General features: G+C 39.4%; 1 protein-coding gene across 2 annotated transcripts in view; it reads left to right on the plus strand.

The window, feature by feature from the left end:
* Positions 1 to 18,612, plus strand: part of bard1 (BRCA1 associated RING domain 1) — a 176,862-nt gene that overhangs the window by 146,271 nt on the left and 11,979 nt on the right. For both annotated transcript variants that reach the window (XM_043693340.2, XM_043693343.2), the window contains one exon: positions 1,691 to 1,783. In XM_043693340.2, the coding sequence (XP_043549275.2) occupies positions 1,691 to 1,783 (93 nt within the window). The remainder of the gene's footprint in view (positions 1 to 1,690; positions 1,784 to 18,612) is intronic.

Consider the following 18,612-nt stretch of genomic DNA (forward strand, 5'->3'; position numbering starts at 1 on the left):
GTTTAAGGTTTTGAGCAAAAGTTGTGGGTTGAACTGAAAAAAATCTTACTTTAAAGCAGTGAGTGATTATAACTTGGAGCCCAGATGTTGGAAGTGGAAACAATGAATGATTTCAAAAGGAAATTGGCTGAGCACTTAAGGGAAATAAATGAGCAGGGCCACCACGACCGATTGGGGCATGGGGCAGATTGGATTGCTGTGCAGAAAGTCGGCAGAGACCAAATAGATTCCTTCTGTTTGTTAAGATTCTGTGTCAACACAGACTTCACAGCTGTTGGCAATCTTGCCACTGAGTCAGAAGGTTGTTGGTTCAAGTCCCACTCCAGAAACTTGAGCATAAAGTCCACATTCCAGTGCATTACTGATGGAATGTTATACCATTGGAGCTATCATCTTTCACAAACAACGTTAAACTGGACATCTGACTTAACTCCCCGGACAATGTACAAATCAGCACAATCCTGAAGAGCATGGAAGTTTCTTTTGGTGGCCTGGCCAATATTTACCCTTCAACCAACCTAAATGAGCAGGTAAATAGTTGAGTTATCATGCTGTTGTTTGTAGGACTTGTTGAGCACAGCATTTACTAAATTACAACAGTGATTTCACTTCAAAAGTACTTTATTGTGTAATTTCAGGATGAGCTGAACTCATAAAAGAAGGTTTAGAACTACAAATTTTTGTCATTTGTTTAAATGTTGTGCTGATAGTCAGTTGGCATGTTAACAATTTGGATCAAGGAAAGGAAGTCCGAGTGTATGCAGATATTTTGAGAGATGAGTAAAAATGTTAATTGAACAAACATCTTTAAATAGTTGGTACTGAGCATGTTAAGTTACAGCAACAAAATAGTCCATTCTTAAAATAGTTGGGTATCACCCTTTGGAGACTGCTGAATTTAACACATTGTAATTCAAACTTTTTCTGTTAATTTTATTTGTAACAAATGACTTCCGCAAAGAAAAGTTGACAATTATCTATAGAATATATTGGATGCCAAATATTTGGAAGATTTAACATATAGATTTACACCAGTTATAAAAGGAATAAGCCATGCTATTAAATATTTTGTGGCTCCATCTCTTGATTTAATCCTGCGCTGGATAGAAATCTTGAGACTATGCCTGATATTCAGATTACTATTCGTGAAAAGTGATTCATCCAGATGCTTCACTAATCTATAGGACTAAAAATCAAACTATTCTTGAGATGCATTATTATGGGCAAATGTGCTACAATAGAGCTAATGGTCTCTGTCTTCTAGCTCAAGGATAAAACTATCAATGATGTGCAGCTGACACAGGTTGTACACAGCAGGAGGAAAAGTTGATATTTTTGTTGATGTGACTTCATTTTTATTCCCTTAAACCCAGAACTTTGACACTTGTTAGAATCTCAGCACAAACCAGTAACTATTTTTAAAATGGAAGTTTTGCAGCACATCACTGTTTAATTAGGTAATATAATGACAGATAGTGGTTTAAAAGTCTTTGTCCTTGATGTGATTTGGCTTGGTTGTCATGGCTGTTTCACTTTATCTTTTATGAATGGACAAATCCTATTATCTGAATTATCAGAGCCTGACCTGCAAACTGAAGTTCACAGGGAAAGAAAGATAATGATTTGTTATGTTCTAGTTTGTTTGAAGGTATTTTTAACCAAGTGTTTTGCTTTTGATTTTGCTTTTTAGTGACGCACATTATTGTTCCCAATGATCAGGCTCTCTCTACCATGAAGTGTTTGATGGGGATCGTCTCTGGCTGCTGGCTTATGAATTTTGAATGTAAGTAGAACATTATATTAAAATAATTGCAGCCTAATTTGCATCAGTGTTGAGCTGTTAGATGGAGTAGCAAGACCAGAGATTACACAGAAATGCCTGGATGTGGAGATGTTTTAATATTGGATGAAATTTGAAGAGTACCAGTGGTAAAAAACCTGCAGTTTAGAAATGTTACCTATTCCTGTCAGTCTGACTTTAACACCTACCTGCTATCCATTATTTACTATGAAATAACCCAATTCTGAGCTCATGACGTTTACTCAGCACTGCTTGCCTGGCTTCGTGAACCTGGCTAGTCTCTAATCTTTTAGTTTGATATTACCTGTATCTGCCTTGTTTGTGATAGTTCCTATAGCGAACAGAGAAAAAGTGATTTTTTTAAAAATGCAATCCAATTTGCTTATCATTTTCTTTTCTCTGACCTGACATGTGCAGGACGTAGTTATTTGCTTGCTAGCAGCCTTTAAATGCTTTGCTCAAATTGACCATCCTTCATTTGTAACCCAAGGCAGAATTTTTGGCTGTGAAAGGTAACGTGGCTCTAGTTCTTTCCAATATCAGTGGTAGAAAGGCCTTTTCCTGACTCGTTATTTTCATGGTGGTCAATGGAAAGCAATCAACCTGGGTAGTCCTGACTGATTTCCTTTTTTAAGCCCTTCAGTGCAGTTGCGGCATGCTATTATGCCCCAAATGCTGTATTTGCTGACGCACCAATTCAGCAGAAATCAGGAATTAGAGCTACATTTTGTTCTGTATGGTTTAAACATGTATCGACTTCTGTTCAAAAAATTCAAAACTGACCACACAAAGTTTTCAGTACTTTGCTGGCTTTGAGGCACACATTAATATTTAAGTTGCTTCTTGGGGACGACATGAAATAAATTATTGAGGTGAGAATGTCTAGTTCTTACGCTATCTACTCAATGGTTCTCAGGGAAGGTGGAAGTAGGAAAATTGTCATAAGCAGATGTTGTAATGCACAATTAATGTTAAGCTGGTTGATTCCGATGCAGGTAGCTGGTCATCTTTATGTTGTATGTTTATGTGAGTGATTTCGAGCATTTGGAGGGCTGTTATCAAAATGGAGGACAATGTTATTGAAATTATTGAACTCAATGTTAAGTCCTGAAGGCTACAAAGTGCTGCTTAGATTTTGATTATCCTCCATGCTATCTTTGCATGGTTTGATCTCAGCAAAGCTGACTCATTTTCTGCTATCATTAACACTTACTTTGCATCTCAATCTCTCTTTTGCTACCATCAGCACTTACTTTGTCTTTTGCTGTGGAGGACTCTCACCATCTGTTCCACTCAGTTCTCCACCTTCTTTATAAACAGCATAAAAAACATAATTTTACAGCCAGAAGGAGCATCCATTGCATTTGAAACATTAACTCTTTTCTCTCTCCACTGATGCTGCCAGCCCTGCTCCCAGACCACCAGCACAGGGCGATGGCAGGTGGGGGATCCAGAACTAGAGGCCATAGGTTTAGGGTGAGAGGGGAAAGATATAAAAGAGACCTCAGGGGCAACCTTTTCACGCAGAGGGTGGTATGTGCATGGAATGAGCTGCCAGAGGAAGTGGTGGAGGCTGGTACAATTGCAACATTTAAAAGACATCTGAATGGGTACATGAATAGGAAGGGTTTGGAAGGATATGACCCGGGTGCTGACAGCTGGGACTAGATTGCGTTGGGATATCTGGTTGGTGTGGACGAGTTGCACCGAAAGATCTGTTTCCGTGCTGTACATCTCTATGATTCTACGACCCACCTGACAGACTGTCAAAAGGCAGCGCCAGCACACTGCAATGGAGATTGCTGACAGGAGTTGAGCCCACTTGACCTGGGCACTGCCATAAGAAGTTCATTAACCTCAGAGGAATGTCAGAAAATGCAAATTTAAATGCTATATTGCCAGCCATCTCAGCCATTGCTCAAATCATTACATCCCTATTGATGTTTATCAACAAACTCTTATCAATTAGACCTTATATTTTGTGATCATGCGCTTCACAGTGATCTCTCTTCCATTAGCACATTCACATCTCTCATTTCCTATGCACTGCCAACTATTCAATAACAACTCCCTGTTTCTTAACAGTGCAAGTTGCATATAACCCAAGACTAGAAATGGTAGTGTAGTGGTAATGTCTATGAACTAACTAATATGCAAGCAAAGTCCTATCTAAGTTGCATCATGGCTTCTGGTGGAATATAAATCTGGAATTGAAAGCTGGTCTCAGTAATGAAGACTGTGAAGAACACCCATCTGATCCACTCATGTACTTTAGGGAATGAATGAACTTTGCTGTATTTGCCTGGTCTGGCTTACATGTGTCTGTATCCATAGTAATGTGGTTGACTCTTAATTTCCAGCAAGTCCTGTCCTTGCCAATGACACCCACATCCCATGAAAGAATCAATCAAATAGAAGAAAAATGTCCACTGCAACTAAAAGGAGGGAAGGTTCACGTTTAATCTCCTTGAAGGAGACTGCACTGATCTCCATTATTGCTGAAACCATGGCCAGCAGCAGGATTGAAACTGTTGCAGATAACTATGCTCACGGTATTCCCAGTCCTCCTCTTCGTATCCCACTTGGGGATATGATTCTCATATCACACACTCTTTTAATGTACAAGTTTCTTGTGCCTTTACCTTGTCGGGTACTTGAGAAGTGTAGCTTGGCCATGAATGAAAGAATACCAGGCAGAGAGAAATGAGAAGGCACAGTATTGTCAATTAGTTCTACATTTGCAGCCTTAGGCTCAGGCTAACTTAGATGCTATATTGTAGTGCGGTCTGCACGTAGTGAGCTAGTGGACATGAATGAACTACAATCAGGCTAGTAGGTGCCAGTTTGCAAGAGGTTGCACATGAGTTTAACCGTAGAGACTTTCGACAAAGATATTGATTGTTGGATATGAAATGAAAAGCTTGGTGCATGGGAAATCTGCCAATAGGCTAGTGGTCAGTGTTAAGGAATGTGTGAGAGTCCAGCACTACCTTGGCACAAGGTTTTACACAGAACTTGGGCCTCATCCTTTCAGACATGAAGGTACTGTCAAACTTTGCGCAATGGTGAACCCAACCATGATGCAGAGTCAGATGACTAATGTTGCAGCTTCAGCCACATAATATCTTAATGACCGCAATGGAAGCTGAGATTGCTGGCATCACGGCCACGGATTGCAGTGTGCAAAGGGGATCACAGAATCTTGAGAAGACCTCAGACAAATTGCGAGGATTGTTGAGACGCCTCTCCATGAGACTGAGTAGCTCTGTGAATCATGAGTCTTGTTGTGTTCTCTGAGAACAAAGTGAATAAGGTTGGGAAATAATTTTCCCAGGACACACAACATTTCATAAAGAACAGCAAAATGGGAAAGGAGGTTAAGTATCCCTTCTAGAAAAGAATAATATGAGGACATTTGTGAGAAATAATCTTAGCACAATTTAAAAAAAAGTCTTTATGGGTTGCAAGCAGGAATAGCAAAGATCAGAAAAGACCTGTGGCATATTTATAGGGCTCCAGACAGCAGTTATACCATTGGATAGAATTTGTGGTAATAAGTTGTTGGAGCTTGCAACAAAAGCAATGTGGTGATTTTGGGAAACTTCAGGCTTCGTTTTGACTAGACCAATCAAATGGGCAAGATAGCCTGGAAGATGAGTTTGTAAAATACTTTTATGACCGTTTCCTAGAGCACTCAGATTTCTTGATTACCAATCAACTTGGGCTAATGCTAGTTTAGATCTAATATTGTGCAATGAGCTAAGGTTAATTGGTAATGCCATAGCAAAAGATCCATTGGAAAATAGCAGTCTTAACAATGTTCTTAGAAAAGTATAGCATAATTTGAAAAAGTCAACATGGTTTAATAAAACGTAAATCCTGTTTCACAAATTTATTACAACTTTTTGAGGAACCAGTAATGCTTAGATTTCCAAAAGCCATTCAATAAGATGCCACACAAATATTTAATGCACACAATAAGGCCTTGTGTATTTGGAGGTATTAGGATGGGTAGTGACTTGGTTGACAGTCAGGAAGCAGATAGAGATAGCTGGGTCATTTTCAAATTGGCTGACTGTGACTGATGGAGAGAGCATGGATTACTGTTGAGGTCTCAGCAATGTACAATCTAGACGAATGACTTAGACGAAGAAACTGTGACGTATGAAAGCTAGCCAACAAGACAAAGCTAGGTAGGAATTAGTGTGTGTGTGGAGGGGGGGGGAGCATAAAGAAGCTGAAAAAAGATAGAGACATGGTAAGTGAGTGGGCAACAATTCAAAATTATATTTATGCAATGCTGTGGGCAAATGTGTGATTACTTACAATAGTCCTAAGAATAGAAAGTCAGAATAAATTTTTTTAAAGACTTCTAAATGTTGATTTTCACAGCGTGTTGAATGTACTTATAAAAGAAAGAAAAACATTTTAGCATGCAAATAATGGAAACAATTAGGATAACATGACATTGGCCTTTATTGCAAGGGAGTTGGAGTACAAGAATAAAAAAGTCTTGTTACAATTTTACAGGATTTTTGTGAGACTATGTATATGATATTCTGTGTAATTTTGGCCTCTACTTATAGAATACTTTTGTTGGAGGCGATGCAATGAACCTCCGGGAGACAATGGACTGGAACTAACCGAATTGGGTGAAAGCTGATTTTAATGAAATAAGACAAGATCTTGCCGAAATGAACTGGGAGCAGCTATTTGAAGGAAAATCCACGTGATAGCAGTTGGAGACATTCAAAAGGGTGATAGTGAGCGTGCAGGGCCAACATGTTCCCATAAGGGTGAAGGGTGAGGCCAACAAGTCTAGAGAACCGTGGTTGTCAAAGGATATACAAGATTGGACAAGAAGAGAAAGGAAGTTTATGCTAGGTCCAGAAGGCTCAAATGAGTGGAGCCCCAGAGGAGTATAAAGTGTGTTGCAGAAAATGCTGAAAAAAGAGATCAGGAGAGTAAAGGCAGAGTATGAAAACAACACCAGTAGATAACGTTAGGAAAATCTGTAAGTGTTTTATAAATATAATAAGGCAAGAGAATGACTAGGAAAAGAGTAGAGCCTATTAGGGAACAAAGTAGTAATCTGTGTGTAGCACTGGAAGATATAGCTGAGGATTCAAATGAGTACTTTGCATCAGCTTACTGTAGAGACGACAATGTGGGTATACATATTGGGGAGGGAGACTGTGTGATATACTTGAACGAGCGAATATTGAAAGAGAAGGAGTTATTAGTGGTTTTGGCAGTCTTGGAAATGGATAAATTGGAGTGAGATAGATTCTCGATGCATGGGGAAATTGAGGGTTATGGGAAAACACAGAAAAGTGGATATGAGAAATGCTGGATCATCCATGATCCTAATGAAATGCGGAGCGTTCTTGAGAGGCCAAACAGCCTATTCCTATTTCTTACAGAGTCATGTAATAGAGATGTATAGCATGGAAACAGACCCTTCGGTCCAACCCGTCCATGCCAACCAGATATCCCAACCCAATCTAGTCCCACCTGCCAGCACCCGGCCCATATCCCTCCAAACCCTTCCTATTCATATACCCATCCAGATGCCTTTTAAATGTTGTAATTGTACTAGCCTCCACCACTTCCTCTGGCAGCTCATTCCATACACGTACCACCTTCTGAGTGAAAGAGTTGCCCCTTAGGTCTCTTTTTATATCTTTCCCCTCTCACCCTAAACCTATGCCCTCTAGTTCTAGACTTCCCCCATCCCAGGGAAAAGACTTTGTCTATTTATCCTATCCATGCCCCTCATGATTTTACAAATCTCTATAACGTCACCCCTCAGCCTCCGACGCTCCAGGGAAAACAGCCCCAGCCTGTTTAATATCTCCCTATAGCTCAAATCCTCCAACCCTGGCAACATCCTTGTAAATCTTTTCTGAACCCTTTCAAGTTTCACAACATCTTTCCGATAGGAAGGAGACCAGAATTGCACGCAATATTCCAACAGTGGCCTAACCAATGTCCTGTACAGCCGCAACATGACCTCCCAACCCTTGTATTTAATACTCTGACCAATAAAGGAAAGCATACCAAACCCCTTCTTCATTACCCCATCTACCTGCGACTCCACTTTCAAGGAGCTATGAACCTGCACTCCCTAGGACCTTACCATTAAGTGTATAAGTCCTGCTAAGATTTGCTTTCCCAAAATACAGAACTCACATTTATCTAAATTATACTCCATCTGGCACTCCTCAGCCCATTGGCCCATCTGATCAAGATTCTGTTGTAATCTGAGATAACCTTCTTCGCTGCCCACAACACCTGCAATTTTGGTGTCATCTGCAAATTTACTAACTATACCTCTTATGCTCACATCCAAATCATTGATATAAATGTTGAAAAGTAGTGAACCCAGCACAGATCCTTGTGGCACTGCACTGGTCACAGGCCTCCAGTCTGAAAAACAACCCTCCATCACCACCCCCTGTCTTCTACCTTTGAGCCAGTTCTGTATCCAAATGGCTAGTTCTCCCTGTATTCCACAAAATCTAATCTTGTCAATCACTCTCCCATGGGGAACCTTGTTGAATGCCTTACTGAAGTCCATTTAGATCACATCTACCACTCTGCCCTCATCAATCCTCTTTTTGTTACTTCACAAAACTCAATCAAATTTGTGAGATATGATTTCCCACACACAAAGCCATGCTGAGTATCCCTAATCAGTCCTTACCTTTCCAAATATGTGTACACCCTATCCCTCGGGATTCCCTTCAACAACTTGCCCATCACCGAGGTCAGGCTCACTGGTCTATAGTTCCCTGGCTTGTTATGGTCTTATGATTGGAGCATTCAACATTATAAAGGGATTTGACAGACTAGAGAATGAGATATTGCTTCCTCTAGCTGTGAATATAAATCAAGGAAGCACAGTTTCAAGTTAAGTGGCCATAATCATTTAGAATTGAGATAAAGAGAAACAGCTTCAGTCAAGGGGTTGTGAACATTTGGAATTCTCTACTCCCAAGAGTTGTGGAGACACCATCATTGAATATACTGAATGTTAAGATGTACATATTTTTGGAATCTGAGGGAATCAATGACTATGGAGAGTTAGCGGGAATATGGATTTGAAGCACAAGGTTATCCATGATTGGATGGTCTCTTGCTGTTCCTATTTTTTGTGTTTTTACGGACAGTGGATAACAACCTGTGGAATGTTGTAAATATGTCTGGCTTCAGCTCAGAAGAAGCAAGGCACTAATAAATTTAGTACAACTATTGCCCACATAGCCATTGACAATGTGGCTAGATTTCAGTTTTTGATTTTAAACTCAATTTAAGTTCTATGTTTTGCCACGATGGGAATTGAACCATTGTCCAGATCATTAGCATGGATATCTGAATTACTATTCCAGTGAGCTTGCTGCTACACCATAGTTGTCACCTTGGGCTCTGTGCAATTTGCACTAGTGAGAAAGAAGCAAGTGCAAGAAAATCAGTGAGTTTTTTTATTCCTTTATGGAATGTGGGTATCACTAGCTAGGCCAGCATTTATTGACCATCCCAAATTGCCCTGGAGAAGATGGTGGTGAGCTGCTTTCTTGATCCACTATAGTCCTTGCTGTTGCAGGTGAAAGATGAGGGAATATTCTTTCTGAACATAAGAACTTAAGAACTAGGAGCAGACATGGATAAAAGCCCCTCATGCGTTCTCCACTGGTTGATGCGATTATGGCTGATCTCATCTCAGCCTTGACTCGACTTCTCTGCCTGCTTTCCTGCCTGCTCTTTAACCCGTTACAAAATAAAAATCTACCTCCTCCTTAAATTTACTCAATGTCTCAGCATCCACATATCCTCAACCTTCTGAATGGAATAATTTCTCCTCATCTTTGTTTTAAATTTTAAAACTGTGATTGCTCATTCTAAATTGTCCCGCATTAGGAAATATCCTTTCTACATCTACTTTGTCAATCCCCTTTAGCATCTTCTGTACTTTAATTAGATTTCTTCTCATTCTCCTAAACTCCACAGTGCATAGGCCAAGAAAAGGTCAATCTTTTTACAAGACAAATCCCTCATCTCTGGAATCAATCTCATGAACCTCCTTTGAATTGCCTCCAATATAATTACATTTCTCTTTAAGTAAAGAACTAAAGTTTGTATGCCATAGTGCAAGCGTGTTCTGACTAATGTTACCTACATCTCATCTGTGGTTCTTCACTGAGGCTCTGGTGGGAGAATTCGTTCCAGAATGTGTTGGGTGGAATGGTCTCCCACTGAGAGTCTTCTTTTTTTCCATCTTTTTCTCCCTCTTCTAGCAGCTTTTCTTACTCAACATGCCCTCCATCATCTTCCAAGCTATTCAACATTCTCAGGGAAATATGTTTGAATTCCCTCTTCTGAAAGCAACTGGTTTGGACAGAACCCTTGAAGTCAGCACAAAGTACTTCAGTGCCTATCACAGCATTCCTTGTAAACCTTCGCATTGCTAAAGAAAGCACCAATTACGTGTAGAAACTGCAAAGTATTTGATGATCCGTTTAAATAACACTGATGGCACGTCCTTTCTCAAGTTGAAGGTGTGTTCATATGAGTAAGGTTAAGTGAGATCATTGACTAGAGTATTGAGACTAAAAATGGACACTATAAATGTTAGATTGGTACTGTTGATTTTCTGATCTAATGTTCAGGATCCTTGCAGTGGATATTCATTGCATGAACAAACAGCTGCATGACATCGGGTGCAATTTGCCTCACAAGTACAAGTGCACATTTCCAGTGCATTTTTAAAGCTGTGGAGGCATTTGGTATCCCAAGCTTAATGTCCCACCCTCCCTGTTTGGTGGTCCAGGCTTACTGTTTCACTGCTGGGTCATCTGATTAAGAATTGGTGTCTGAAGTGACAGGGAAGGAAAGTGATGAATTGAAGTAATGAATTGTTAGGTGGTACTCCTGAAGTGTTTGTTATCCAACACGCTGTGTATGCACTTGTGCCTGACTATAACTGACTATGATACTTTTATACTTTGGACTGCTCTATTTTTATTGTTTCCTTTGAGATCTTTTTAATGCACAGATATACAATTGGCTATTGATAAACAAAATGTATATGTAGCAGATGAGGAAAAATATCAAGTTTAGAGCTGTAACATTTCTCTTTTCCCTTCCAATTGTCACATAAAATTGATTATAACCTGAAATCGGAATCTTTAGCCGGGTGAATGTCGATACATAATGCTTCTGGGTTGAGCTAGATCATGTGGAAATGAAAATTGCAATAAAGGGCACCAATGATTGCTGTGTCTTCCTATGTTCCTCAGCTTTTGTTGCCTCATTTTGCCTGCCTGTTTTCATTCTAAAAGTAACCAAGGTTTTTTTATGACCTTTCTTGATCATTGGTCCATGCTTGTGTTGTTTTAATCTGATTGTGGTTTGTCCAGCCTGTCCTCAGCACTATAATATAGTGTTTAGTCAGTTCCAAACTGTTAGCAGAATACCTTGCTAATTCTTCAGACTGTTGCCTTGATTGCTCCTAGTCCCTTTTCCTTTTGCCAGCTATGATGCAGTGACAGAACTCGGCTCCTAAATTAGAGGGTTTGAGTTCAGGTTCCTTGAGTGGACAGATAAACAAGGCTGATAGTACAGCTAGAGCATTGCATCGTTTCCTGGATAAGATGTTAAACTGAGTCTCCATTGGCCATCTGAGATGATGCAAAATATCCTACAAAACCATTTGTGGAAGAACAGAAAAGTTCAGCCCAGTACACTGGTCAGTAATTAACATTCAATTACCCAAATTACTTGGTCATTATTTTATTGCTGTTACTGGAATTTTGATATATGCCAATTGGCTGCAAAATTACATTTACATGATCATACTTGACAAGTGGCTATACAAAAGTACTGTGGATGCTAGCAATCAAAAAAAAAAGAAAATATTTTGGAAAAAACTTAACATGTCACGGAGCTTCTGTAGAGAGAAACACAGTTAATGTTTCAGGTCAAGTTGACTTAGAACTGAAGACAGTAAGAAATGTAATGGAAAAGGTGAGGTAGGGCCAGAAGAATAAAAGGGTCTGCCTGTGATAGCTTGGAAAGCAGGAGAGCTTATAGAGCAAAAATTTCATGGTACCACATTTCTTACTGTCTTCAATTCTAAGGAAAGGTCCTTTTGACCTGAAACATAACTGTCTCTCTCCACTGATGCTGGCTAACGAGAGTATTTCCAACATTTTATTTCAAACAATACTGTGTTGGTTATAAAACGTGTTGAGAATATCCTGGTGTTGTAGAAGACAAGTTTGCTCTTGTGTGCAATAGATTATATCACACTGTTAGTTTTCTAGATCTGGCCATGGCACTGATAGATTAGAAATTAATAATTAACCCTGTTGATGGCTGAGAAATTGACATGAACATCTCATTTTGGTGTGAAGTCATTGTACCTGAGAACATTTTCATGATGCACTGCCCTGCAGTGCCTTGAAAAAGAGAAAGTAGTGAGGATCAGTTTGAAAAGAATCTTAGGTAGTGCTCGTGCTATGACGGTGTAAGCTGTGTAATCAGTGCCTGAACATTGAAATAGCAGCCTTAATTATAGCAACCAGAGAGAAAAGTTGTGAAGAGCTTCAGATTTTCTAAGATACATTATTCTAGATTATATAATCAGCTGAAAGATATGTGGCCTTTAGGCAGGTCTTTATATCATGATCAAAGAGGTTTCAGTTCAAAGAGGATTTTTTTGTAATTTGTAAGTTATACTTGCTGACAATTGCAACACTAACCCCTGCTGATTCCATTCACCACCTGTTGATCTCCTTTATTTCTATCCAATGTAACTGTCATTTGGTGTTTCATTAAGCAGTGGCTTTATTATGGTAGCTCTGGGTATGTACCAGATTTATTTACTGGTCCTTTCTGCAGTTGTGTGATGTAATCTTGACCATGTACTTACCCAGGTAAGGAATATTTGAGATGATAAAGGGAGCAGTTTCTTGCCCTTGCTTACACCCAAAATTTCTTTCCCTCACTGCCTGAAGGAACGAATTTGCAGTTTTCAGAGCCTCTGGATTAGTGGTGCTGGAAAAGCACAGCAGTTCAGGCAGCATCCGAGGAGCAGTAAAATCGACGTTTTGGGCAAAAGCCCTTCATCAGTGAACTGCTGTGCTTATCCAACACCACTAATCCAGAATCTGGTTTCCAGCATCTGCAGTCATTGTTTTTACCTAGTTTTCAGAGCCTCATCTGGAGAAAGCCTGAATAGAAGCTATTGGCAAGTTATTGAATCATCAAGATCATCATAGCCTAACCAAATCTTGCTTTTATTTGACACCACTGTGCACTTGCTTTGTACCTTTATTGATCATCTTCATTTTAACCCAAGACTGTTGAAACAAAGTTTTGCACCTCTTAGACCTTTCAGCAAAAATACATCTCAGTATGGAGGAAAGATTCCAAGAGAGGGTTAAACCAACCATCCTTACCAAAGAAGTTGAGAGGAGTGTTATGTTGAAAGTAAAAGCATATAAGGAGGCCAAAGTCAGTGATAGCCTTGAAGACTGGGATAAATTCAGAATCCAGCAAAGGAGGCTGAAAAGATAATTAAGACTGAGAAAATAAATTGTGAGTCCAAACTAGTGAGGAATATACAAACTAGATATACAAAAAATGTATAAATATCCAAACAGTAAGGGAGAGGTCAAAGTGAACATAGGCCTCTTAGAAAATGAATCTAGGGAGATGGTTGTGGGAAACAAAGAAATGACAGAGGAGTTTAACAGAGCTTTTGCATCAGTCTTTATGGTGGAAGATACCCCAAACATCCCATTAATAGTAAAGGATATAGAGAATGAACTAAGTATCTTTACCTTCACTAATGAAGTAGGATTAGACATACTAATGGGGCTAAAGGCAGCTGTGTCCCCTGTCCCTGATGGCTTGCAGCCTGGGATCCTAAAAGAGGTATCTACAGAGATAGTGGATGCATTATAGATTTGTAGAATCCCTATAGTGTGGAAACAGGCCATTTGGCCCAACAAGTCCACACTGATCCTCCGAAGAGTAACCCACTCAGACCCATCCCCTTACTTTATTGCCATACATTTACCCCTAACTATTGCATCTAACCTACACAACCCTGAATACTATGGTCAATTTAGCATGGCCAATTCACCTAACGTGCACATCCCTAGATTATGGAAGGAAACCGGAGCATCATAGGGAAACCCATGCAAACACTGGCAGAATATGCAAACTCTACACAGATAGTCGCCCGAGGCTGGAATTGAACCAGGTGTCTGGTGCTGTGAGGCAGCAGTGCTAACCACTGAACCACCATGCCGCCATTAGTTGTAATTTCCGAAAATCCCTGGATTCTAATGAAGCACCAGAGGATTAGAATACAGATAAATTTGACATCACTATTCAAAAATGAGGGGAGGCAAAATGTGACAGAGGCCGATTATCCTAACATCTGTTGTTGGAAATGTATTGAGATTGATTATTAAGGAAGTAATAGTGGAATATTTGGACACTCATAATATAGTTAAGCAGACTTGGCGCGGCTTCTTGAAAGGGAAATCATGTTTAACTAATATATTAGTGTTTTTTTGAAAGTTTCAACCAGAATGGATAGAGGAGAACCAGTAGATGTGTTGTATTTGGACTTCCAGAAAGCATTTGACAAGGTACCTCTCAGAAGTTTAAGACATAAGAGAACAGCCCATGATTTTGGAGGTAGTGTTTGGCATGGGTGAAGAATTAGCTAGTTGGAAAACAGCATGTGGGTAGAAGGGGTGACCAGTGAAGTTCCGCAGGGATCAGTGCTGGGACTACAACTGTTTACAATATACGTTACTGACTTGGAGGAAGAAAGTGAATGTACTATAGTCCAACTTTCAGATAACACAAAAATAAGTGGAAAAGCAGGTTATGAGAGGGCTACAAACAGTTTACAGAGAGACATTGGTAGGCTCAATAAATGAACAAAAAGTTGACAACTGGACAATAATGTGGGAAAATGCGAAGTTTGTTCATTTTGGAAGAGAGAACAAATGAACAGAATATGAAACATGGAAAGCAAACACAAAGGTACAGCAGGTAATCAGGAAGGCCGACTCATTGGAGTTTAAAGGAATGGGAGTTGATCTCATTAAAATATATAGGATTCATAAATGGCTTGACAGGTTAAATGCTGAGAAGATGTTTTCCCTCATGGGAGAATCTAGGACCAGAGGGCTTAGTCTCAGTATAAAGGGGTGTCAAGTTAAGACTGAGAGGAGGAGAATTTTTTTTTCCTGAGGGTTGATGTCTTTGGAACTCCTTTCCACAAAGAGCTGTTGGGGCAGAGCCCTTCTGTATGCATTATTTAAGGCTGAGATAGACTCTTGATCAAAAGGGCAATCGAGGGTCATGAGGAAAGTCGGATCAGCCATGATCCTATTGGATGGCGGAGCTGGTCTGAGGGGTCGAACAGCCTATTTCTGTTCCTATTTCTAATGGTCTTGTACATCAGCAGTACTAGGATGAATTAACAGAACACAGACAAGGAATTAGACTTGTGAATCCTGCTAGTATCGCATAGTTACAGCCTTAAGCCATTGAAGAGCCACATTTATTAATTTCTCAACTGTGTATACCCCTTTTGCATAATATACCTAAATTGCAGTCTGTATCCAGCTGTTAACCTTTTTTGTCCCTCTTCTTGCGGAAATCTATTTTGTTGACTCTGAATATGGCTGGTAAAATAGAGGGCACCTCTATGCTGCATGTTCATAATTATGAGAAAATGGATCCAGGCTGCCTGAATCCCTTTCATTTAAAATGGTCACCAGCTTTCAGCTATCTTTATACATTCTATCTTAAGTTGGATTCAAATCTATATCCCATGGCTAAAAGGATAATATTCCAGCTAACAGCTTCGGATATCTGCAAATTTGTAAATTCTCAATTTTGTTTTATTATTTTCTCCCTTGAAAGTGCTTTACTCAAGCAAAAGTAAGGCTAATAAACTCAGCGATTCAAAGCACCTGGAACCTTTTGCATACATGTAGGCCATTTGTATCTCAACCCAAAAAGCAATTAAGAACTTTACAGCTAGATTTTGCATGCTTTAGTTGCTTCATCCTTCTAATTGAATGTGACTTCATCAAAATAAATATGACGGTTCAAACCTAATTTAGAAATGCTTTCATTGAAGAGTTACTACATATCGTTCTCTTGAACTGGGGTTTTAGTGCACACAGATTCATCATGAGTGGCTTAGTTTGGCTTATAGCTGTATGCTGTAGGTAAATTGCATGTCATTCAAATAGAGCTGTGGTAATATGAGTTTGATCTCATCAAATTAAAGAAGTGGTAGAGGGGACAATCCCTATTTTGTATAGCCTGTACATCATCTGACTGCATCTATCCTGTTATCCTTTGTTTGGCTATTCAAATTTACAAAAATGATCTGTTGTATAACACTAATCACAGACAAACTGAAAACTAGTCGAAAATCTAGCTTTGAATATCTGCAGAAACTTTGCGTTCCTGCTTGATCATTGAGTTTGGAGGTTGTTTAATGTATCATTTTTTACAAAACTAAAAGAGTGAGATTATCCTTTAATTTGACATTTGTGATAATAGTATCTGTCAATAATTTTGTGAGAAACCTTCAACTATATGCTAAATAAAATGTAATATTGATTACATGCAATTTCTCAACCAAAGGATGACTTGCCACATGAAAAGTAAGCACACTCTGAGAGTCACCAAATGGGGGAAGAGACTACAGGACTGTTCAAACTAGAAGAACGGTTCTTGAATGACAAAAAACATTTTGACACTTTAAAATGAATGATGACATGTAACAGTCAAATTACTTGATTTAATTCATTATTTTGCTTATAAGCAGCAGCCATTTCCTGTTTGAAATCCTAGTATAACTCTAGTAGCTAACTGTCAGTCGTCACTAACTACTGCATTCTCAGTGGCCAAGGAGTTACTCTGTTGCATGCCCTGTTTTGGTCACTGTCCTATTGTCAGCTGGCAATTTCATAAACATTGAGGGCAAAATTGATTCACCAGGTGAATTGTATTCCATGGTCCAGTAAAATTCTGACTCCATAGTTTCAAGATGATATTTTACCAAGTTGCCTTTTTTTCTTGAGAATGTAACTTAAAAAAATTTCTGCAATTTACATATGAAAGAACTGAAACCAACATGTTCATTCTAAAGATGAGAGACTTAACAAACAGTCCAGGTCTTTTTCAATATATAATTTCAGTTACATCACACAGCGGAGTGGACTCGATGGGCCGAATGGCCTTACTTCCACTCCTATGTCAATGTCTTATGGTAAACTTTTGCTATAAATTTTGTATCTTACAATCTTACACTCCACAACCATCTGATGAAGAAGCAGCACTTCGAAAGCTAATGCTTCCAAATAAACCTGTTGGACTATAAGCTAGTGTTGTGTGAATTTTAGCCTTTTTTCTGCTTATTACTCTTTTGCAAAGAGGAAACGTGATGTGGTAGGGTAAGCACGAATGACCACACCAAGTAAAAGCCATTACAGTCAATGTCAGTGGCATCTGCACAGAGAACATCTGAATTATTGTCATTGTATTATGCACTCAAGTAGTTTCCAGAAATGAGCACAATTTTTTAACTTAGCTTTTTCTCCTGAATGCTCCTTTGTCAAAGTCAGAAGCTTATGTCATTGAGATCTTTTGGACAGCTAAATGCTCTTGGCTGATAGAATGTAGGATCTCAGAGAAAGTGAGGACTGCAGATGCTGGAGAGTCAGAGTTGAAAAGTGTGGTGCTGGAAAGCACAGCAGGTCAGGCAGCATCCGAGGAGCAGGAGAGTTGATGTTTCAGGCGTAAGCCCTTTCATCAGGAATGGAGTAGGAGGAACGGGGAATGAGAAATAAATAGGAGAGTGGGGCTGGGGGAAGGTAGCTGAGAAGGTGATAGGTGGATGCAGGTGGGGGATGATAGTGATAGGTTAGTGGGGAGGGTGGTCCCAAACCAATGGAAATAGTTTATCATTATCTACTCTGTATTTTTCTGTCTGGAAGACCTCAATCACATCACCACTTAACCTTCTAAATTGGAGAGGAAACAGGTCCAATTTATGTGTAATGTCTCCTCATAAGCCCTGAATTCCAGGTATCATTTTGGCAAACCGACGTTGTACTCCTTCCAAGGTCAATATATCCTTCCTAAGGTGCGGTGCCCAAATCTGCTCACACTACAAATTAGATCTAACCCGGGGTTTATAACCTCACACTTGCTTACATTGAACTTGATTTGCTACAATTTTGCCTGGGCACTTAGTCTATCAATATCCCTTCGCAAATTTTATGCTGTTTTCTACATTGTTTACAATGCTGTCTAATTTTGTGTCATCAGCAAATTTGGATATATGACTTTCTATGCCATTATCCAAGTTGTTAATAAATCATGTAAATAATTGAGATCTTAGCACAGATCCTTGTGGGACAACGCTGATCACATCCTGTCAATCTGAGTACCTACCAACGTCCCTACTTTCTGTCACCTGCTACGCAACCAGTTTCCCAGCCAGGTCAGTAATTTGTTCTCACTTACTTGGGTCATTGCCTCAGTTAACAGTCTCTTATGTGGGACTTTATCAGTTGCCTTCTGAAAGTCATATTATCAACATCCATAGACATTCTCCAGTCCATTATTTTATTCACCTCTTCAAAAACTTCATTGCGGTTTGTCAGGCATGACCTATCTGTCATGAATCCATGCTGGCTCTCGCTGATTAACTGAAAATGTTCAAGGTGTTCACTTACCCCATCCTTAATCATAGACTC

Source organism: Chiloscyllium plagiosum, unplaced genomic scaffold (assembly GCF_037043375.1).
Source record: "Chiloscyllium plagiosum isolate Xiang-an unplaced genomic scaffold, Cpla_swu_hap1 HiC_scaffold_7, whole genome shotgun sequence".
NCBI lineage: Eukaryota > Metazoa > Chordata > Chondrichthyes > Orectolobiformes > Hemiscylliidae > Chiloscyllium > Chiloscyllium plagiosum.